Source organism: Tyto alba, unplaced genomic scaffold (assembly GCF_018691265.1).
Source record: "Tyto alba isolate M040663 unplaced genomic scaffold, T.alba_DEE_v4.0 Super-Scaffold_1000006, whole genome shotgun sequence".
NCBI lineage: Eukaryota > Metazoa > Chordata > Aves > Strigiformes > Tytonidae > Tyto > Tyto alba.
The window spans coordinates 10,213,403-10,236,698 of NW_024881272.1; the positions used below are offsets into that span (position 1 = coordinate 10,213,403).

The following is a 23,296-nucleotide window of genomic DNA, read 5'->3' on the forward strand; positions in this document are numbered from 1 at the left end:
TTATAAGGCATTTGAAAAGGTTCTCTGGAGATTGATACTGAAGGTAAAAAAAAAAAAAAAAAAAAAATCAAATGCTTACAATAAGGAAAAGAAGTAAACAATCCAAAAAGTAAATAAACAGGGTTGATACAACACAAAGTCAGTGCCTATCCTCACAGAAGACATTTTCCTTTAGAAAGAATGTACAGCAAAAATGCTATTATGGATACAGAAGCATGCCATCTTATATTTAGATTTTTAATATAAATTAGCTTGAAAGTCAAAGAGGAAAAGAACCTACTGAATAGGAAGGTAACAACTTGAAAAATAAAATAGTACAAAATCCTTTTTCATAAAGGAGCATACAGTGTTCCTTTAGAACAGAGAGAATCTTAATAGAATAACTTCTTATAGATATAGCAGAGACTGGTTGAACCTATAAAGCAGAAGCAGACTAAGCAAGACAAAATTAATCTTATTTGCCTTGAACCCAGACCATAAGAACACTAAAATAATCAAAAACAATGAATAAATATTTTGCAACTTCTATATATATATATTCAGTTGCATCAAAAAAGAACTATAAATACATATACTTCAACTCTCTTCCTATGGTGTGAATATCATTTAGGTAAAAACGTGTTCACTAGCATTTATTAACCAGACTCGGACTTCTGTACAACTGGTCACATAGGAGATAAAATTGCTTTGTGGTCAAATGGGACAGACATACTTCAGGTATACAATAAGCTACTTTGGCAAAAGTGAAGGAAAACAGTTGGAATAGCCTGTCAGAACACTGCATTGCTACATACATTAGGTGTTCAGATAATGTAGCTGCAGAATAAAGTTGCTAATGATTACCTCATGTTTTTCTAGTTTCTATATTGCTTTGTGTTGTGGTTTAGGCCTGATTGGCAGCCAACCACAATGCAGCAGCTCTCTTTCCCTTCCCCTCCGGCAATGAGAAGGGACAGAGAGCCAGGCTTGGGGTTCAAGATAGGACTGGGATGGGGAAAAATCCCCCTTTTATGATCACGAGCAAAAGGCAGACTCGTTAGGGGAAGAAAAAAAGAACATACATTTATTACAGACACTAACAACACATAACAGAGTAGGACAGTGAGAAGCATTGCCACATCTTGAGAACACCTTCCCCCCACCCCTCCCTTCTTCCTGGGCTCAGCTCTGCTCCCAATATCTCTACCTTCTCCCCCAGTGGCGCAGGGGCAGGGAATGGGGGGTGCAGTCAGCGCTGCCACTTTCCTTATCTTTGGTGAGGGGAGTGTCCGGAACTGGTTCCTCCTGCTCCATCGTGGTCCCCCTCTCACAGGAGACAGTCCTCCACAAACTTTCTCCGACATGAATTCCTCCCATGGGCCGCAGCATTTCCCACACTGCTCCGTCATGGGTCACTAACTTTCTCCGACTGGATTCTCTCCCACGGCTGCAGCCCTTCCCGAGCTGCTCCGGCGTGGGACTCCCCCGCGTGCTGCAATCCTCCCAGCACTGAATTACAGCAGCGGGGCTGCCTTTCCCATGAGACCCCGGCCTTCTTCGAGCACAGAACCTTGATTATCCGAGCAGGAGCAACAGGCCACAAATCAATGTCTGCTCCACCGTAGATCTTCATGGGTGGCAGGGGGGGCCCGCCCTGCCATCTCACCACAGGATACAGGGGGGTCTCTGCTCCAGCACACCTCCCCCCTCCTTTCTTCCTCCATTCCTCCACTGACCTTGGTGTTCATGCAGCTGCAGCAACTCCTCCTCACAAGTCCCACTGCCCGTCACCACGTCCCTTCTTAAATACATTATCACAGAGGCACAGCTGATGGGCTCAGTTTCCAAACAGAAGTGGAGCCGACTTGGAGCTGGGGGAGCTTCGAGAAGCTTCTTACAGGGGGCTGCCCCAATAGCCCCCTCCCCTGCCACCAAAAAACTCCACCACTCACTCAACCCAGAACACTTTGGTAAAATAATATACAGCTGACATGTAAATGATAATATAAACATACTAATGTCTGCTTTATGAATTATATCTATGTATCAATGCCATCTAAGGCAAGTAAAGTACTTTGTGTGCCCACAGGTGGAGGTAAAAGCAATCAACAGATCACCAAATAAATACTTCAGTTAAACAAAGAAACACAGGGTAAACACCAGTTGTTGATTTCATCTGAATAAAGTTTTCTTAAGACCATGACTCTGTAAATATTTCTAGACTGGAATATTATCTTTTTTTTTTCGGTTTTTTTTTTTTTTTTTTTTTTTACCAGAAGAATTCTAGCACATAAGGACATTGCTTTGCTAAGTACTGAGAAAAACAGAACACACAGAAAAAATTAGTCTTTCCTAGTAAGAATTTATAACCAAATATATAAAAGAAAGTAAGTAATTTCATGACATTAACTGTTACAATGAACGGTGGTCTTAGCATAGTAAGTATTAAGGAGGGTATGAATGAGAATGAAAAAGTAAATTCTCAATTATTATAATGTTATAAAGTACCTATATACACCTCCCCTGCATGCAGACATATCCTGGCACTACTAAGTAAGATTTTTGCTGTTTGTCTCACTGTGGGCTAAGATTCCATCTTCATATCTCATAAGGGAAGAGCAGATGTAAGAACTTTGATTTGCGCTCACTTTTCAATCTTCATCCCTTTATTACCAGGAAATTAGTCTATTATGATAACTTTTCAATCTCAGGTTTTCTAATATTCTACTGCATTCACTCTTTTCTAGAGGTTTGGGTTTTTTTTTTTTTGGTAATGAAAATGGAAGGTATATATTTTTTAATAAGGAAAGGAAAAAGAAATATGAACAGTTTCCAAGTATGTGTGATTCAGAAAACCAGAGAGTTCCAAGGCCTTTTATTTTTTTTTCCTAATAGCTCAGAGAAACTGCATGTATTCATCTTCCCCTCCTGGTACCTCTGTGACTGAACTGAGAGGTCTGAAATAGCACTGTTACAGTTGGAAGTCTGAGAAATTACCTACAATGGAAAGTTTAGGACTTGTAGTTTACCACCTGCACTGGAAGAACACAAAGATTATGATTATTTCACTTCCTACATTTTAAATGTTATCATCTGATCTACCCGTCTAATGACAGGTAGGTAAGAGAAAACGTGGCCTTTTGTTGCATGTCTTTGAGATCCTGATTCAAATCCCTTCTGTAGCCTGGACTTCCTTATATTGTCTGTGGTCACTTGCTTATTTCAGCACTCCCCAACTCTGAAATGTTACCACAAAAACTACAAATAGATAAAAGTTATAAAATCATGCTTTCATACCTCAGAGTGTTGTGAAATGTACATTATAATCACTAATGTGAAGGAAACAGTCTCAGTTAAAATGACTGAGTGTAAAATGTCTTGCCTTCAGAATGGTCTAGATCCTTATCATTAATGAAGCCATGAAATAATGACTGGTTTGGGAAAATTTGTTGAGAAAGCCGTAGCCTGAATTCAGTCTAGACTCTGAGATTAAAGAAACTGGTAACCAGTCTACCAGAGTTTTTGCTTTTTTGCTTTTGTTTTTCTCAGAATCTTTTTTTTTTTTTTAACAATTCTTCACAGTTGAGAAGAAAATTAATATAATTTACCGATAGAATAACTTTATTCCAGTTGACTGTGTTGAACTATTTCTCCACTGGAAATGGAGAAGTATATCTCAGATATATTCAAATATACTGTTAAATAGTGTTCCTACTCCATTTATGGCGTCTATGTCACTATTTCAGCATTTATCCACCAATCCTACTTATGCTACCATATTCTGGGTGAGATGAGCAAATAGCAATGGGAAATTGTCTATACCACTCTGGCTTTTCTCTTTGATGCCTTTGAATATCACCAAACTTTCAATGAATTTAGTAAATTAATCACATATGACTACAATCTTTTTTTTTTTTTCATTCTGAATATCAACTTGACAATGTAATTTTACTTTTTGTGCTTATCCATAAAACATCCTACCAAAAGACTTCAGAGTAAGATTTAAATCTTCTATATATGGTTAGAGAACCATGTAGCAACTTATGAGATCTTTCCTTGTAATGTTAATGAGAGCAAAACTTCCTCTTAGCTAACTAAATGCCACCTACTTCAAATAACAGCTTATCTCTGATGCCAGATATTTACATTCTGATATAAAGCTTTACACACAAAAAATTGTTTTAGAAGTTTCAGTTCATTATTTGACACTATAATCTGCAGCATGGAGTACTTTACAAATTAAAATAAATAAAATTAAAATAATGGACATGCTTTGCTTCATAATATAACTAAATTTCCTAGATTCCTGATACTCCTTATTAGCCAGTTTGGATTCTTTTGGATAAAGGGCAAGAGTACTTGAAATGGAACCTGATGCCAAGGTTTACAAGAAAACAAGTGCTACAATATCCAGATTCCATTTTCATATCTGCTTGTTGATTTTTAGCATTGGACTTGCAGAGCAGTTGTACTTTCAGAAGTGCCCAAAGCATGTCCATTCTTAAAATACTGAATAACAACAAATTAATGTATTATTTTCAATATTTTGACAGCTACACATGACTTATCTGTGAACTTCTTAATCTTCTAGAATACTTTTAGATTGTCAAACACTGGTCACTAAATTGTCACCTGAAATACTCTATTTAGAACCTAACAGTATGCACTGGTAGCACTGTCATTTAAAATATCTTATGTAACATAAAAGACAGGGGTTCACTGGTGTAACGCTCCATGAACCTCAATATAGAGTGGCAGTACTGTAATGGGGCCAGTAATTATTAGTTGTACATACATCCTGACTTTGTAGGGGGTGAAAATCTACACACACATGTTATTTATCAAACCGAGACTTAAAATATAATAATAATCTATTATTTCATATTTGATAATGAAAAGATCAGCATATGAATTCACAGGACATTTGTTTAGATTAGTTGTAGTTTTCACCTATTGTGCCTATATTTATTCTAGTGATAAGGGGAATTGAAACTAGCTTTGAGTTTTCCATAAATTCAAAAATCTGTGAAATTATATCTGGTGCGTTAGTTACACTGAGTTAAGGTGCAATGAGTAAAGCTGTTCATAAAGCTTGACAGTGTATTGCCTGGGATACTTTCCATTCAGTGGAAAATAACCTCTTCTACTCAGACTAAGACCAATAAATATTCCCATTGAAATAAACAGGACTACTTGTAGTAGATGATATTTAATGTAAAAATATGAAAATCTCTCTGCAAGTTACTTAAAAAGAAGCTGTGAGTCATATGTGCACGTGTGTACCATTTTTCCATAACTGTTAGAACACATTTTGGCTAACTTTCTTCCTGCAGATTTAGTATTTTTACAGTATCTTGATGAATACTTAATGATATACAGGGAATGAAACTCTGGCCAAAATAATATTGTATAGTACTGATGTAGTATTCTACAGTCTCACTGTACAGATCAGAATTTGTATAAATCCATTTAAGGTAGCATGGCAATCTGATGGATAAAACACCAGTGTTTCGATTCCACAACATAGTCTCAACTCTAAACCTGCTGGAGGTAAAGGAGTGATTATGCGAAGAGAGGAGCATGGCAAATAAGGAATAGAGTTGGTATTTAGGGATTTTTCCATTTGTGCATAATTTCTAAGTAACAATGCCTTTGACAGGTTATCTACATTAGTTTTTGCAAGAGGGAATAAATGCTGAAATCTTTTTTGTCCTATGATCTAATGTGAAAATTGGTATACAACTTTTTGGAGTATGAATCTTTACTTGATCAGATAAGCAGAAAAGGACTTGAAGAAGATTTTTCAGTTTTGAAGAGATTAGACTTCCAATTAAAATCAAGCTTTGTGCTAATTCTCATCAAACCACAACATTATAATTTAGCCTTTCTTCAGTTTGAGGGAAGGATTAAACTAGCCTCTTCAGAGTTATTGAAAGACATTATGGAATTTTACTGACCAAGTTGCATGGTAAATGAACATAGTCATCTTCATCTAAAATAAATATCTAGCTAATTCTGATCATTCCTCACCTTCGTATGAACTCTATTTATGAGGAAGAAAAAACCTGGAAAAGTACACAATGAAATCTAATTTTTATAGCTCATTCTTGACTCTAGTCATAGCAAGCAGTATTCCTTGTTGATAATAGTACTCTTAAAGATAACGATACTAGATTTACTATTTTTAGAATTTTTAGTAACTAAAAATAGTACACCATTATCTTTTGGACTGTATTCCGAAAATGTGTACCAATCATTGTCACAAAACACACTGAAACATGAAATAACATTTACATCAGACTGTTTAAGCTAAATTTTTCTTGTGCAAATATTTATTTCTTATGCAAGCTATATTTTTCCTTCTACTGATATAAGTAATATTAAGTAGGGTGCAAGAATATGACATCCAAAGCAACAAATAGTTTCAATGCTTCATTCATTTTTTTGTACTCTGTTCGGTTCCCCACTTGTCTACAGCTTAATTTAGATTAGCAATATTTGTTTAGTACAGTGTAAGAAATTATAGGAACCACGACTGAACAGAAAGGAAAAAAAATAGTAAAAAGTCAAATTAAACTTGTCAGGAAATTCCTGGATACTTAGCAAGCCTAGAAAGAACTCATCTGAGATTCCAAATATAGCTGAAGTGTTTAGAAGTGAAAAAGAAAGAAGAAAAAAAAAAAAGTGATACTGTACATGCTTTTTACACATGCCTGAGACCGGGGTAATTTTACAGAAAGGAGTCTTTTTTCTTTTTTTAAAGTTACATATTAAAACAGTTCATACTTGAAATCTGAAAACACTTATACAATACCCCGAAAGCTGCCATTAGAATACCAACAACTCTGAGAAGTAAATATAGAGCTGGATCTGAGATTATTGCTATTTCCCTGAAATTATGGGAGCTGTTATTATGCTTTCAGTCTCCCACGATCATGTGTTTAACAATTACACAAAGGACAAAGGTGAATATTTAACAGATAAATGCAAAAAGGAGAATTATTCAAGCAAAGGCATAAAACAAAAGTCCAATATTGATGGTGAGAGTGTCGCCTGACATTTCGACAGAGAAAAAGTTGTCAGAGACTGCGTTTACTTTACCAAATCAACAGAAGACTGTTAATGACATTTCCTGCTGATGTCACTTCCTAAAAGAATTGTGCATTGATATGTATCTATCTTCATTCTCTAGTACTTAAATGTGCTTTAGCTCCAGTGTTGTCATCCAGGTAGAGGATAAAATACCTAGTATTTCTGAAGTAACATATGTATACACTCTAATATATCTAACAGTGCTGTGGAATTGCTTTCTTCCTTTCAAATGCAGCTTGCTGCACAGTACAACCGTAGCATATGATTATTGTTTTACATTTTAAAAATTTACAACATTTTAATACAAATTGTAAATGTCTCATTAGAGTGGCCACAATTCAAGAACTTTGAATGCATAATAGAACAAGTATTTTAAAAGTCATTATCTCTAAATGTCACCTGTCTGATACTATTCTCTCTACACGTAACAGAGGACATATAATTAATGACTATATAAATCTCAGTCTCTTTATTCAGAGTGAGCTATTACACTTCCTTGTTAGTCATAAGGCATGGTTTTAATTGCCTTTCCATTAGATTAAGAAAAATTCAAAATATCCACTTTCACAGTATTTTAAGTTTAATTCTGTCATCCATGAGTCCTGAGGGCACTGGCAGATGAAGTGGCTAAGCCACTATCCATCATATTTGAGAAGTTGTGGCAGCCCAGTGAAGTCCCCGCTAACTGGAAAAGGGGAAACATAACCTCCGTTTTTAAAAAGGGAAAAAAGGAAGACCTGGAGAACTACAGGCCAGTCAATCTCACCTCTGCCCAGCAAGATCAAGGAGCAGATACTCCAGAAAGCTGTGCTAAGGCACATGGAAAATAAGGCGGTGACTGATGACAACAAACATGGCTTCAGTAAGGGCAAATAATGACTGACAAATTTGGTGGCAACCTATAACGGGGTTACAGCATTGGTGGATAAGGGAATAGCAACTGACATCATCTACTTGGATGTGCCAGATGGATCACTTGATGGATAAGGAGTTGGCTGGATGATCGCACTCAAGGAGGTGCAGTTGATGGCTCAATGTCCAAGTAGAGAGAAGTGACAAGTGGCATTCCTCAGGGGTTGGTGTTGAGACTGGCACTGTTTATCATCTTTGTTGGAGACAAGGACAGTGGGATCGAGAGCACCCTCAGCAAGTTTGCCAACGACATCAAGCTGTGTGGTGCAGTTGACATGCTGGAGGGAAGGGATGCCATCCAGAGGGACCTGGACAGGCTGGAGAGGTGGGACCGGGCAGACCTCATGAAGTTCAACAAGGCCAGATGCAAGGTCCTGCACATGGGTCAGGGCAATCTCAAGCACAAATACAGGCTGGGAGAGCAGTGGATCAAGAGCAGCCCGGTGGAGAAGGACTTGGGCGTAGTAATGGATGGAAAACCAACTGTAAGCCAGCAATGTGTGCCCTCACAGCCCAGAAAGCCAACCGTGTCCTGGGCTGCATCAAGAGAAGTGTGGCCAGCAGGTCGAGGGAGGGGATTCTCCCCCTCTATTCTGCTCTCATGAGACCCCACCTGCAGTGCTGTGTCCAGCTCTGGGGCCCCCAACATAAGAAGGACATGGACCTGCTCAAGTGCATTCAGAGGAGGCCACAAAGATGATCAAGGGGCTGGAGAACCTCCCTTGTGAGGCCAGGATGAGAGAGTTGGGGTTGTTCAGCCTGGAGGAGGCTCCAGGGAGACCTTACAGTGGCCTTCCAGTACTTAAAAGGGACCTACAGGAAAGGTGGGGAGGGATTCTTTATCAGGGAGTGTAGGGATAGGAGGAGGGGGTGACAGTTTTAAACTGGAAGAGGGTTGATTTAGATTAAATATAAGGAAGAAATTCTTTACTGTGAGGGTGGTGAGGCACTGGCACAGGGTGCCCAGAGCAGCTGTGGCTGCCCCCTCCCTAGAAGGGTTCCAGGCCAGGTTGGATGGGGCTTGGAGCAACCTGGTCTAGTGGAAGGTGTCCCTGCCCATGGCAGGGAGGTCAGAACTAGATAAGCTCTAAGGTCACTTCCAACCCAAAGTGTTCTGTGACTCTATGATCTTTATTCGTGTTAAATAGCACTTAACATCTCAGAACTGTGAAGTAAAATGCTGCTCATCATTAGTATGGCTGGTAGAATAGTATGCCCAATATTTAATTTTTCAAAGTAATAACTTTCATAATGTGCCTTGTGTGTGTTTAGAAAATCATTTAGCAGATGCCTTCAGAAAATTGGCCCGTTCAATTTAAACACTGGGGTTTTTTCCTTAAATGTCACTTCCCAAATGAATGCAGAGTTTGATGGCTTTGGTAAGAGTCAAATTATTTAAGATCTCTTTAGCTAACTGTATTGGTGAGGTGGGTTAGGATTTTTGTTCTGTCATCTTGTTTTTAAGTCTTACATAGCTCTTATCACTGATCAGACTTAGGTGGAATATATGGATACAATGAGGAGAAAATTAAGTTTATGAACTGGATGGGACTGGCTGTATCATAGAATCATAGAAGACCGGGATGGAAGAGACCTGAAGGATCATCTGGTCCAACCTTTCTTGGCAAAAGCACAGTCTATACAAGATGGCCTGGCACCCTGTCCAGCTGAATCTTAAACGTGTCCAATGTTGAGCAATCTACCACTTCCCTGGTGAGATTATTCCAATGGTTGATTGTTCTCATTGTGAAAAACTCTGCTCTTGTGTCCAGTTGGTATCTCCTGAGCAGTAACTTGTACCCATTACCCCTCATCTTTTCCATGTGACTCCTTTTAAAAAAGGGAGTCTCCATCTTCTTTAGGAGGTCTGATAACCAATTGTCAAATGTCTAGGGCGATACAAGAAGGCACAGTAGTACTTCCAGCTCTTCCTTCTCTCCATATAACCATTTCTATCACCGTAAAGTGGCACTGCCATCTTAGGAAAGGAATTTCTAAATGCTCAGTTTACCTTAGCCTGAAGTCAAGTAGCAGCAGGTTGCTAGATAATTCTGCATTACATCCCCAGTCATCTCTGCCTTGGAAGAAGACATTCACCTCACAATTTTAATAATGGTGATCTTCTAACAGCTCATTTTTGTCTGAAATTGAAAGCAAAACCTGAGGTCTTTCACAACAGTCTCAGACTAGCCCACGGCATATGTCAGAAGACTGCCTATTAGAGACTCCTACAAACCAGCCTTGTTCTTCCCACCACATGCAGTACTTTGCCAACATCACACTAAAATCCCAACATTCTGAATGACCAGTTGAGCTAGTCACAAACAGTAACTGCCACAATTAATTGTATTAAATGGATTCATAATATCAGCACAAATTTAACTTACTTTGTTGTTTTTTCCTGGACTAAGACTGTGATCTGTAAACTGCCAAATATGAGGAAAAATGGGAAGCAAAAATGAATCAAGCCTTTAAAATTAATTCAGTGCATTTTGAATGCTGTTTGTATCAGTTTAGCTAAATTGTAATTTTCATGCAATCTGTGGTCAGTCTCAGTGCAGAAATAAATTACCATGTGGATCAATGTTTGAATACAATTTGCAAATGATTCCTCAGTGTCAGTGAGATACACGCTATCTGGAACTACTCTTGTGAGAAGCTTCACTTTGATGATACTCCTAGGTAAGTGAAAAATCTACTTAGATTTTGTTAGTCTTTATAAAACCTGGTTGACTAATCAACATCTGCACATTACAGAATATTTTGTTCCACTTTCTGTGTATTATCTTTTTTTGAATGACTACTGAAAGAAGAAAACAGTAATTAAAAACTGGACAGTATCTAAAAAAAATACCTTTTAAAAAGTTAATTGTTTAACTGATGAAACCCTTTTGAACAAGTAATCAAATGCTAGATTGTGGTACACAGTGAAAACATAGCTTGCTCACTTTTCAGAAAGGTACATTCAGCTAAATATAGAGCTAAGCCTTTAGACCAGCTCTGTTATAGCTCTCTGTGCTTTACCGTGAGAATTACAGAGCAATAGTGATAAGTGACCAGTGCCCTTAGCTTCTTCTGAATTTGGTGTGAAGATGGGAAATTAAATCTCCTTCCAGAGTCAGGAAATGTTGTGTATTAACAGGTGCTGTCACATAAGGAATAGCTATAACCACAGTTTTCCATTTGCAGCTCAGCTTGTTTTTCCCATCTGTATTTGTTTCAGATTTGGTTTGGTAACACTGCTTTTATCTGTGCTGCAGTTTTCTCTAGTCACAAGGGGAAGAGAAAACAAAGTGAGAAAAACATAAAACCTCTAGAACATTTTTGGCCATTTAGAAAAATAAATGAGTGAGGCTATTTTATAGTGTTTGCTCCTTATTAAATATTTTAATAATCACTGTACTTTGAAGGAGCTCTGTAACTTAAAGCTACTTGAAGTAAGGTAAATACTATTAACTTTAACACCATAAAAAGCTAAAGGGCAAACTCTTTTCTTTGCAAAAAGTCAAAGTCATTTGACTCAGGGTACAGAATCTAGGAGGCAGGGCTGGACTTTCCTGACAGAGCTCATCCATAGTGAGGAACGTTGCTCAAGTCAAATAATTGCCCCTGCCTGGCATATGGTCCTTGAGCAAGCTGTTAAATATGCAGTTATTAATGGTAAAGCTAGCAGGAGACTTGTAAGACCCAAGCAGAGGGGTAGGCAAAGTCTTCTTTTTGCTAACTCAATAGATAACTTGCACTGATCTTAGCCTAATGCCTGCCTTCCCCTTCTTCCATAGTTTGATACTCTGCAAGTCAAGCACAACGATGTCAGACTTAGCAACCTGCTTTTCACCACAAAACTCAGCACTTCCTAGCAGATATTTCTGTAAGTGGAGGCAGGATTTGTCCCTCAAGAAATACTTCTGAGTAAATAATAATATCACTGTTTTTATCTGTGAGTATAAACACTGGGTTTTGTCTCTTAATGACTGTTTCTGTTTTACTGCTACTTCCCACCAGGAAGTTGACTGCTAACATAATTAGCAGATGATTGCACGGGGGAGGCTGAAATCTTTAACAGCTGCTTTAAGGCATTCTGTACCAAATCTTCTGTGCTGCACAACATTTACAGTTTTTGAATGGCATTCTCTCCAGTGACACAGAGATTATGGGACTATGGTGTGCAGGCTTTCAGGAAGGACTTAACCTGCTCATTTATTTGAAAAAATATGAAGAATCCATTTTTAAAGCATTTAGTGGATTAGTACGAGTACTTGGGCGTTACCGTACATCTGAGAATTCAATACAAAAGATCACGTTTAATAGTGAAGTCTAGAAACTGAACATGTGGCGCTGAAATAGTTGGCAGATTTATTTTACATTAAAACTGTTTTGAAGCTTCAGGTATTTCTGACACTCCAAGTGATCTATTTATTTGTTACAGGACAAAAGGAAGACAATATGAATCAACAGTACCATTTGTTATAGAAAAGTAATTTTGAAAGTAATGCATAGTGCAGCACAGAATTTTACTGTTATAAAATAAATAATTATAATCACTGGCTGTGGTAGAATAATACTCAAAGGTCTGCCTCAGTTCCCCATGGAGTATTATAGTGTCTGCCAGATGTACAGTAGTATGTATCAAGTTCTAGATGGAAAAATGAGAGCTTTAAAAGCAATGTGTATAATTAAGTAATGACTGAAATACCAAGCATGTTTACAAACTGTGCATCATGTTGTCCCAGAAGAGAAAAACTACTTGATCTGTGGGAATTTTTAAGCTGGGACACTTAGGACCTGTGCTGCACTAGAGAACTTTTGCTGGGGCATACCACCAAAGTCTTCCTTGAACAGATACAGTTGTAAGACAACTGAAGTGTTCCTTTTCTCTTTTCATGTCCTTCTCTCAATTCCAGTGTGGGCTACTTTAAAGGGAATATAGAAACAATGTATTTGTGCTTCCACTGTTGTTGCAAGAACGATGCTAAAACAGAAATCAGCATGAGACTAACAGAACTGCCTTCTACAAAGCATTACTTCCTTTTCTGCACAGGTAAATTGATTCCCTCTTTTATCTATAATAGGGACCCAATCCTAAAATTAATTTATAAGGAAGGTGAGTACAGAGATATATTAACAGTTTGCTAATGTGAGACTGTACCCCTAATCCTGCCACAAAAGTGTAAACTCAGACCTCTTGGTGTGGCCAATGCACAAGTGTTTTACAAACACTCATAGTTGTCTTTAATCTTTTTTTAATTTAGGTGGTTTTTCACAGTGAGAAACAGCATGGCCTGTACATGCAGCAGTTTTTTTCAGGGTTTAGGGCAACTCAAACTTCCTAACAACTACTGTGCAGAGCCTCACTGCAGATATGAAAACACGTGCTCTCTTAGTGAATTAGACTGTTAAAGATCTTGAGCAGTTTCAACCAAAATCAAGCTTTTAAAGATAGAATTTAGGCTTCTGAATCACTTTCTTTATTTTGAAAATTTACTTACAAGGACAAATCAAGATAAATTTGACAATTTGGTTAAGGCCTTTTATTTTGTAGCCTCTGTTAAATGGAAGAACTCATAAAAGTTAACACATTCTCTAAAATGAGACTAAAATCTGACTAAAGTATTTACTGAAGGAAAGAGGAGGATTAATTTGAAGAAACCATAATAGACTTTTCCTATGAGAAAATTATAATAGAATTTTTGTGCAAGTTGAATCTAGACTCAGGTAATTAAATCACTCGATTCGGAAATATGTGGTGTTTTAATGCCCTTTTCGTTTAACAATCTCAGGTGATTTCCAAAAGGAGGGCTTTACTCACTAATTCACACTGTGACAAATGACTGTTAAAGTGCCTTCTGAGATTTACAGTAGGGAGTTGTTCCTTGAAAGTCACCAGTCAACATGACAGACAGCAGTATACAATTGTCCAAGTGATGTGTGGAGGTGTTCGGATTATCTGAATCTCTTTCCTTTTCAGATAGGTGGTAACATTCATTTATGCAGTAAACACATGAGGAGGGAAAGCTGATTTTAATTTAATCCTTTAAGTATACAATGTAAGAACAGTTCTTGCACAAAGGTAAAATTTAGCTCTATAGTTTCATCATGAAAGTATATACTGAAGCAAAATGACTCAAATTTTCATCTCAATACAGGAGCAGGATTTAAAATGTATTTCCAGTACCAGCTAATGGGTGCTGTTACACATAAACAGAAAAATAAAAAAAAAATACTGAATTAGAAAATGTACATTTTTGTTCCATGATTGTGAAATTGTAAACGCTTATTGCAACAGCATATAGAAAAGTTATGAAATCTGATGCTTTGAGGGTGGGGGTTGGAGAATATATTGGTTCCTATGTTCATTTGTTGTTCTTTCCATTCCTTTTGTTGTACGTGATTTTGAACTGGCACAATAATAGTGAGTCTTCCTAGAACATATTAGCTCTGTATACAAGGCTAAACTTCAAGCGGCAGTAGAATTAAATAGTAGTATAAAATAGATGTTTGTGATTGTCAAATGATTTGTTCATATGACAGACTGTATTAATTCAGCAATTCAACACTGGAATGTGTACTTCATACTCTCTTAATTACTACTGTTAGAAATATTTAACATTGATAAAATTTACCTTGATGTGCAAGGTCCAAAGAAAGCCCAACATACTGCTTAATCGTACCTAAACCCAAAGGGACTTAAAGTGTAAAAGCTATATAAACCAAAAAATACTATATACATTTTTATACAGACAATAACAGACACTAAAAAAATACAGACACTAACAACAATACTTAACAGAGTAGGACAGTGAGAAGCATTGCCACATCTTGAGAGCACCTTCCCCCCACCCCTCCCTTCTTCCCAGGCTCAGCTCTGCTCCCGATATCTCTACCTCCTCCCTGCAGTGGCACAGGGGGCAGGGAATGGGGGGTGCTGTCACTGCTGCTGCTTCTTCCATCTTGAGTGGGGGGAACTTCTGGAAGTTCTTCCCCCTGCTCCAGCATGGTCTCCCTCTCACAAGCAACTGTCCTCCACAACTTTTCTCCAACTTGAGTCCCTCCCATGGGCCACAGCATTTCACTCACTGCTCCAGCACGGGACACCACAGCATGCTGCAATCCCAGCACCAAACTACAACAGTGGGCACTGCTTCTCCCCATAGGATCCCAGCTGCCTTCAGGCACAGACACCTTAATTCGTCATGTGAGACCCCTCCCAGGCCATATATCAGTGCCTGCTTCACCGTAGACCTCCATGGGTGGCAGGGTTGGCTGCCCTGCCATCTCACCACAGGATCCAAGGGTGTCTGCTCTGGCACACCTCCTTCCCCCTTTCCTCCTCTGTTCCTCCACTGCCTACCTTGGTGTTCATGTAGATGTTGCAACTCCTCCTCCCAACTCAAACTCCTCTTCTCAGGTCCCCTTCTTAAATACATTATCACAGAGGCACAGCTGGGTCTGACTTGGAGCTGGGGGAGCTTCAAGAAGCTTCTCACTGGGGGCCACTGCTGTTGCCCCCTCCCCTACTACCCAAACCCTCACCTCTCACTCAAACCCAGGACAATAACATATTTAAGAAGGGGAACCTGAAAGGAGGAGGTGTTGTGAGGGAGATACCTCTACAAACACTGAGGTCAGTGGAAGAAAGAGAGGAAGGGAGGTGCACCAGAGCAGAGACCCCCCCCTGGTGAGAGGGCAGGCTGTGCCCTAGCAGCCCATGAAGGTCACTGGTGGAGCAGATGACCACCTGCATCCCATGCCAGAGCAGGAGGCTGTGCCCAAGGAAGGCCAGGACTACTGAAGGAAGCCCAAGCTGTTGTAGTTTGGTGCTGGGAAGACTGCAACACATGGGAGGGATCCACGCTGGAGCAGACTGGAAAGAGCTGCAGCCCATGGCAAGGACTCACGTCAGAGAAGTTTGTGGAGGACTGTCTCCTGTGGGAGGGACCCCACGCTGGAGCAGAGGCTGAGCATGAGGAGTCCTCCCCCTGAGGAGGAAGGAGCAGCACTGCAACCCCCATTCCCTGTCACCCTGCACCACTGTGGGGAGAAGGTAGGGAAATCAGGAGCAAAGCTGAACACAGGAAGAAGGGAGGGGTGGGGGGGAATGTATTTTTAAGATGTGGTTGTATATCTCACTGTCCTACTCCGATTAATTCAAACACCACCACCACTTAATTTATCAAATTGATGTTCTTTTTCTTCCCCAATCAAGTCTGTCTTTTTGCCCCTGTCCATAATTGGTGAGTCATCCCTCCCTGTCTTTGTCTGGATCTCAGAGCCTATTGTTTAATTTTTTCCTCCCCATCCACAAGGCAGGGAGGAGTGAGCGAGTGGCTGTGGGGTGCTCAGCTGCCCTCCATGACATCATTGCTGGGCGCTACACTGTTCAGGATGATTTTGGCTAGCTGGATATGCCCAGAGCATGCAAAGGAAAATTTGAACAGTTCACTAGTATATAGTCATGCTTCAATGGTTGGAAACATTCCTGGCTTGCTTGAATGTACTAAAACAAATGCAGTTTTTGTATCTTTATAAGCTTCTAACAAATGGACTAGCTGTCTGTACATAAATGGTTTAAGAAATGTGAGGTAAATTGTGCTCTGCAAGATACCAAAGCATTGAATTTATAGGACTGACCTTACTAAAAAAGCAGCGATATTGACAGAATCTAAATGCTTTTTTATTTTTAACTTAGAATTATTTCTTTACATCTCTAGCACCCTGTGGTTTGGCTATTTTGAAGTACACAGTAACTGCATATGTACACAGGAAAACATTTTTTTGTGTGAATAACCTCTTCATTTTATCTTTCCAAAGCTTACACAGGAACCTAAAACAAATACCCTTTTTTCTCCCCTCCTCTGAAGTAAATTATTTATCTGATTTAAACATGTCAGGTCTTCACTAGGTAGAATATTTTCTACTTTTATTTTTGTTGGTCTTCAACACAGCTGATAAGACTAAGGATTGATGATCAGTAGGTTTATGAAATGTTTTATTATATAATTTACTGTTACAATCATGATTCAGTGAAACCTCACTGAATTAACAAGTGGATAACTTGTTGTGTTAATCACTGAGTTTCCCCTTTATTTGTGCTCCCTTCCCCAGCAGCCAAACTGAAAGACAAATAGCATCATGATAGTCAAGAAATATCTCAGAATATCCAGCAAATCAAAACAGTTTATTTCAGTTTCAGACACTCTCAATAATGAAAGCAAAATGTGAGATTCACAAAGGCATAATAGCAATCTTTACAAAATTAGTGAAAAAGTCAATGACCTAATCTTCTCTTTACCCTCAGCCCCGTGACTGGGATATTTACATGTCCGGAAGAAACCTAGTACGCCACCCAACCTGCCACAGAAATCACCCACTTCACACACACACACTCCAGCTACAGGGCTGATCTTTTACATGCTGTCCTGCCAAAGCTTTTCAGATTAATCTAGGCAATATTTAAATATTTTATACAGTGACAGGAAAACGGGTGAGTTTTTACTCAGTTATCTGAGTAAATGAGTATTTAACTATTCCATATGAAATGTGTGTAGTGTAAGCATCAAGCTTCATCTCCACAGTTGTCAAAGGGAACCAGGTCCTCTGAAAATCTAGCCCCTCAAAAACCAAAACTGGTTTTAACATCTAACTTTTTCATGAAAAAAAAAAAAAAAATAATCACTCAGAAAATCAAAGAATGTTAATAAATTATTCAAAATAGTTTATTTACTGAACAAATGCATTTGCCAAAGATTCACTATGTTCTTCTGCAATCAGCAACTTCTTTTATGAAAAATAATATACAATCCAATTTGGAGGTTTGTGGAATATGACAGCCCAGAACCCATCTGCTACTGAAGCCAACTGCAAGGTTGGTTAGGAATCTAAACTATGCAAGCAGAATTATTTTTCTGGAAGATAAATGTAAAAGCCATTAGATGGATGTCACTGTATTAGAGACATATGGGTAAGAAATGGGCCATGAGCTAGACATCAAAAAAAGAAAAGAAGCCTGAGTGAAGCTCTACCATAGGAGAAGTCCTTGAGAAAGAATGAAGATTAGAAATCTGCCTCCAAACAGGTACAGATCTAAGAACAAAATTCCTGAATCAGAGTCCTATTATATTCAGGTAAGCCTTTTAGCACATGTGCATTTTATAAATTAACAGGCTCAGTTGAAAGAAATAGCCAATCAAGCTCTCCTCCTAAAGAAACATAACCAGTAAAGTTTCAAAATTAGCTACAATGCTTATGTCAGAATTGTGTCTTTCAGCAAAAAAGAGGGGAGTTCTGTATCATTTCAATCATATTTATTATTAAATACTACCATATGACTTACTAGCAAACTATGCCATCAAAACTGTAATTTGGTGACACAGAATCCTGGGTGGTTTGTGGCAGATGAAAGGAATAATTTCATCTCCTCTCCACTTTGAAGAGAATAAACAAGCATCTGAAAACACAGAGATGGAACATATGCCTCCCAGCCAGCAAAAAGTGAGCATCTTTCCAGAATGGGCAGAATGGAAAGAGAAAAGAGAGACCTCAAGGATGAACAGACTGGGAAGATCAAAAAGAGAATGGGACTAAGACAGAAGACAAAGCATTCAGCTGGTAACAGACCTGAAGTTCACAGACCACACAGATGGAAAACCCTTGATACAAATCAGACTGCCAGAGTTGAAAGCAAGTGGAATTAAGAAGTTGCAGTGAACTGGAAATATTCATAAAACTATTTCCAGCATCTTGGCCAAGGTCCAATAACCTCCTAAAATGAACTATCTTGATCATTTGCCACTGTGTATACTATAAAGCTACTTCAACTGTATTTCATTGTTCAGATATTCGATCAACAGTTAAATGCCCATTCAACTGAAGGGGTTACAAGAAACACCTTTGGCAATATCTGTATTGCACACTAATTAGAATAGCATATAAAAGATGTGCTTCACCAAAACCAAATTTGAACCGCTTATGTGAGGGTGCAAAGAAAAGACAAAAAAGCAAACCATTAAAAATACTTTGTATAATACTAATCACTACTAACTAATAAGCAGCTGATCTCAGGGTCCCCACAGGTCTACAGTCTTTCTCATTAAATATTTCCTGAAAGTATGTCTAGCATTCTAAATATTCCATTTGACAGTATTTCTATGCAGAATACATATGCTTTTTCTATAATGGATAGTAGCAAAATACCAGCAACATGTGATTGGATTAGTATTTCAGTATCAAAATTGATATCCTCCAATACAGAAAACCAAAACTCTGGACAGGACCCCATTTATTGTAAGGTGGACAAGCAAAAGACAGTACTCAAGATATTTTAAGAATGGACTTTGTTCAATTACTGGAAGGCTAGTATCAAAAACGACTGCTATGGTAACTTGCAGAGCAGGAGGAGAGAATGCTGCTACCACTACCACAGCCTCATGTAAAGCACAATCCTGATTGCATTGTGGGGAAACAGCTGCACACCTTTCCTGCCACAGTGCAGCTGTGTCCAGCCACAGCACAGGACAATACCTGAAGATCTATAAAGCCATTTCCACTAGTCGTTTTCAGTCCTAGGCTCATATTTTATATTTTAGATGTGCCAGAGATCTTATTTGTAATGCTTTTATGAATGTTAATTAAATAGTTAAAAGTAACTATTCATTTTCCGCTAATCCTTTGCTATAATTTTCCAACAGTAACCATGCTTTATAATACTGTTACGCTATAATTCTGCTATCAATATTTTTAAGGATTATTTATTTTCATTTTGTTATAAGTGAACGTAGACCTGAAATAGACATTTCTATAGCTAAATAGATGCTATGGTTTCTGCAGTTGCTTACAAGCTGTTTCCTAGTTGAGACCACATCACACTTCTTCCACAGAAGGTAGCTTTATAAAGTTGAAGTCAAACAAATGGTATTAGGGAAGTGTTTGACAAAAGTTTAAACTAGGGATGGAAAAAGTATTAAGCCACAGAGCGGTCCGAAGATTTATATAGAGAATATTTTGTTTATTTTAGCAATCAAAACCCTAGCTCAATAAATAAAGATGATAAAATATGAAAGGTTGCAGATTTTTTTCCTATTCCAGTAGAAAATAAAATCTAGAAGATATTTAAGGTGCTAAGTTCTACATTTTCTAAAAATCTCAAAAAAATACTGTGATCAAAAGTTACGAATACTGAATATACTTACGGTTTAATTGTTTTTTAAACTATAAACCCATGCTTTGATAAACATACTCTTTAACTCTCCATTATATAGTTACGATGCTGTCATTTCCGACCAACAGCATTCGTGTTTTGTGACTATCTTAAGATATAATTCACCATTTCATAACTGTCTGAATAAACATCATTTAATTGCTTCCATGTGTAGCATATTCTCCTAAACAAAGGTAATAATTAGTTACAGATGTACATGATCTTGTGATTACCAATCAATGAGAATCCATCTTCCTTTAGGAAAGTAGCTAAAATCTAAACAATGTAGACCAACATTAAAGTTTCTGACTGCTGAGTTAAAGACTCATTCTGACAATGTAAATATATTCTATTAAAATCCATCTAATATTATAGGTTACCAGGTAATTTTGCTTTTTTCTCAGTTGACCACAATAAATTGTTACTACAAAGCAGATCTCATACATAATTTTGCAATAAGGGATCATGTAATAGCTTACTGACACACCAAGTTGTGTGGTCAAATACAGTGGCATGATGCTGTTGGTGTTCGTAGATACTGTTCATTTAGCATTTTGAAATTAAACACTCATTCACGGTTCGTTTGTTTGAACATAAGGGCTTTTTTTCCTTTTAAAGACATTATTTAACTCCAGACAAACAAATATCTTTTTCTATCAGTACATACTTAACGATGCTGACAATCTTTGAAATAATTCGTGAAAGAATAAATTCATGGTAGTTACATGCAAGTATCCTATCATGAAAATAAACTGCATGTAAAGAAGCATGAACATTGGACAACAAAAACATCCAGCGACCCCGGCTGTTAGCCTTTCGACAAGCAGCAAAAGCGTATTTTGTTTGGGGTTTCCCCTCAGCGCACGTATCAACCGGAGACGGTACCGCACCTGTCCTACTCTCCCTCCTACCGTAGCCGTAGGGCAGAGGAAGGTCCTTGCCCTTCTGCAGAGGCGGCAGTCAGTGCCCCGAGGGCTGCGGGATGCCCAGCGCCTCGGCGGGGTGCGGCGGCCCCGACTCGCCCCCAGCTGCGCGGCGGGACGGGGCACCGCAACCCCTCGGCGGCCGTCGCATCGCCCCCCTTCCCGGGAAAGTTTGTCACCGGGGTTGTTCTCCTGCGAGCGGTGCGTGCCTTCATAGCCCGCTGACCTCCCAGCGGCGGGGCCGCCCGGGGCCCGGGCAGCGCGCTCCGCCACCCCGACCCGACCCCCGCGGGGCCGGGCCGCCCCTCTCAGGTGGGCTGGCGGAGGGGCGCGGGGGCTCCCCGCTCCCTCCCGGGCGGTCCCCGCCGCCCTCCGCGCCCGCGGAGCGCCCACTCACCTGTCGTCGCTCTGCCAGCCCTGGTCGCCCAGCAGCAAGTCCCGAAAGCGGTACCGCGGGGGGAGCGGGGGCACCTCGCTGTCCAAATCCACCATCCTGCCGGAAGGGAAGGAACCCCCGCCGCCGCCGCTCCCCTGCGGAGGGGCGGTCACCCCCCACCCACCGAAACGGGGGGTGGGGTGGGGGAAGCCCAGCGAGGCAGGAGAGGCCGAGGGCGGGCAGCGGTGTGGCGCGGAGCGCGTTGTCCGCCCGGCGGGCGCGGGGGGGCTGCGCGCACAAAGGCGGCCGGGGCGCGGCGCCTGAGGGGGAGCGGCTGGACCAGCTCGCGCCCCCCGCGGCGCGAGCAGCAATTAACGGCCCCCGGCTTGAAAGCTCCCCCGCGCGGCCCGCCCTAACCGGGGCTGGTGGGGGGTGAAGGCAGGTGCCGGCGGGCGGCGGCCCCGGCGGCGCGCGCGCGCCCGCCCGCCCGCCCACCGGCCGGCCGAGCGCGAACGCACGCGCGCGCGCCGCCCGCCGCGGCTGACAACAAAGAGCTGCCCGCCGCCGTGCACATGCGGCGCGGGGCCGTCGCGGGCGCCTCCGCCCGCCCCGCCTCCGCTGGCGTGCGGGGCACGGGGCTCCTCGCTGCTCGGGGCGCCGCCGCTCCCCCTCGCCCCCAACCCCGGCGCCTGCCACGCGTCGGCCGCCGCGCGCCGGCCGTAGCGCCGCGTGGCTCCGCGGGCCCGCCGGCGTGGCGGGCAGCGTGAGGCGCGGAGGGGCGCGGCGGTCCCCTCGCCGGCGCCGGTCGGCGGGGTTTGCCGGGTCTCGGATGCCCCCGCACGCCGCGGCAGGGCGGGGGGCTCCGTGCGGGCGGTACCGTGCAGCGGAGGAGCCGCCGAGCACCCCGAGCACCCGCTGGGCCCAAGCCGCTGCTCTGGGGGCGTTCAGGGGGCTCCCTCACAAGGCTGCCTCTTTCAGCCAGCAACCTCCTCGTACCACCCGGGGCTTCCGGAGAAGTACTTTTATGTAGGCCCCGAAATTTGAAAAATAAGTTACTTTATCTCGTGGAGCTCTAGGTAGTCTCTGCGCAGCCCCCGTGTTACCGGTGGTAGGTCATCTGAGCATACTTGGCTCTTTCATAACTTTGACTCTTGCTCATCTTTAGTCAGTCAGGCATATCTGCTTAGTGACATATGTCTGATCCTGTTTTGTGCCAGCTCTTCTGAAATCTTGGGTGCAGACGTGGTAAGCCGTTGGTCACTTCCCACTGCTAATTAATTGCAGGGTTGTACATACCAGGAGTGATGGCACAGGCCCTGTAAAAATGCAGAGAAGTTAAATTGTTCCAGTGATTGAAATTTGTAGGCAATGCCTGAAAGTATAAGATTCTCTAGAAAGTATTTTTATTTCTTATGTGACTGATGAAGCACATATTACCGATACGGTATTTGTTTGAATTCACTGTCACCAAATTGAAATAGTGAATAATGTTTTTCAGATTTGCTCTTAAAAGTCCACTGTAATCTAGACTAACTGTCATACTTAGCATCTAATGCCCCTGTTGCAGTAAATACAAATATTACTACATTTTCGCAGCCTGTCATGATTTGCCTTCCCAGATTTGGTCTTCACCTAAGCTATTCAGTTGTAGCATTCCTTTCCTATAATGAAGTCATGCACAGTCTTAACGGTGGTGCAGAATTTAGATTTAGATTTTGCTGGATCAGTGGCTAAGTGATAAATGAGAAGTTATTTCCTAAATTTGGTTTAAGTACCACATATTTAATTAGGTGCATTCATTCATACTGTGTACTGAAG

The 23,296-nt window shown here is 40.7% G+C and overlaps 1 protein-coding gene across 2 annotated transcripts in view; it reads right to left on the bottom strand.

The window, feature by feature from the left end:
- KCNT2 (potassium sodium-activated channel subfamily T member 2) overlaps positions 1-21,791 on the bottom strand; it is a 153,244-nt gene extending 131,453 nt beyond the window's left edge. For both annotated transcript variants that reach the window (XM_042785671.1, XM_042785664.1), the window contains exon 1: positions 21,500-21,791. In XM_042785671.1, coding sequence (XP_042641605.1) covers positions 21,500-21,594 — 95 coding nt within the window. In that variant the 5' untranslated portion in view covers positions 21,595-21,791. The remainder of the gene's footprint in view (positions 1-21,499) is intronic.
- Between the last annotated feature and the right edge of the window lie 1,505 nt (positions 21,792-23,296).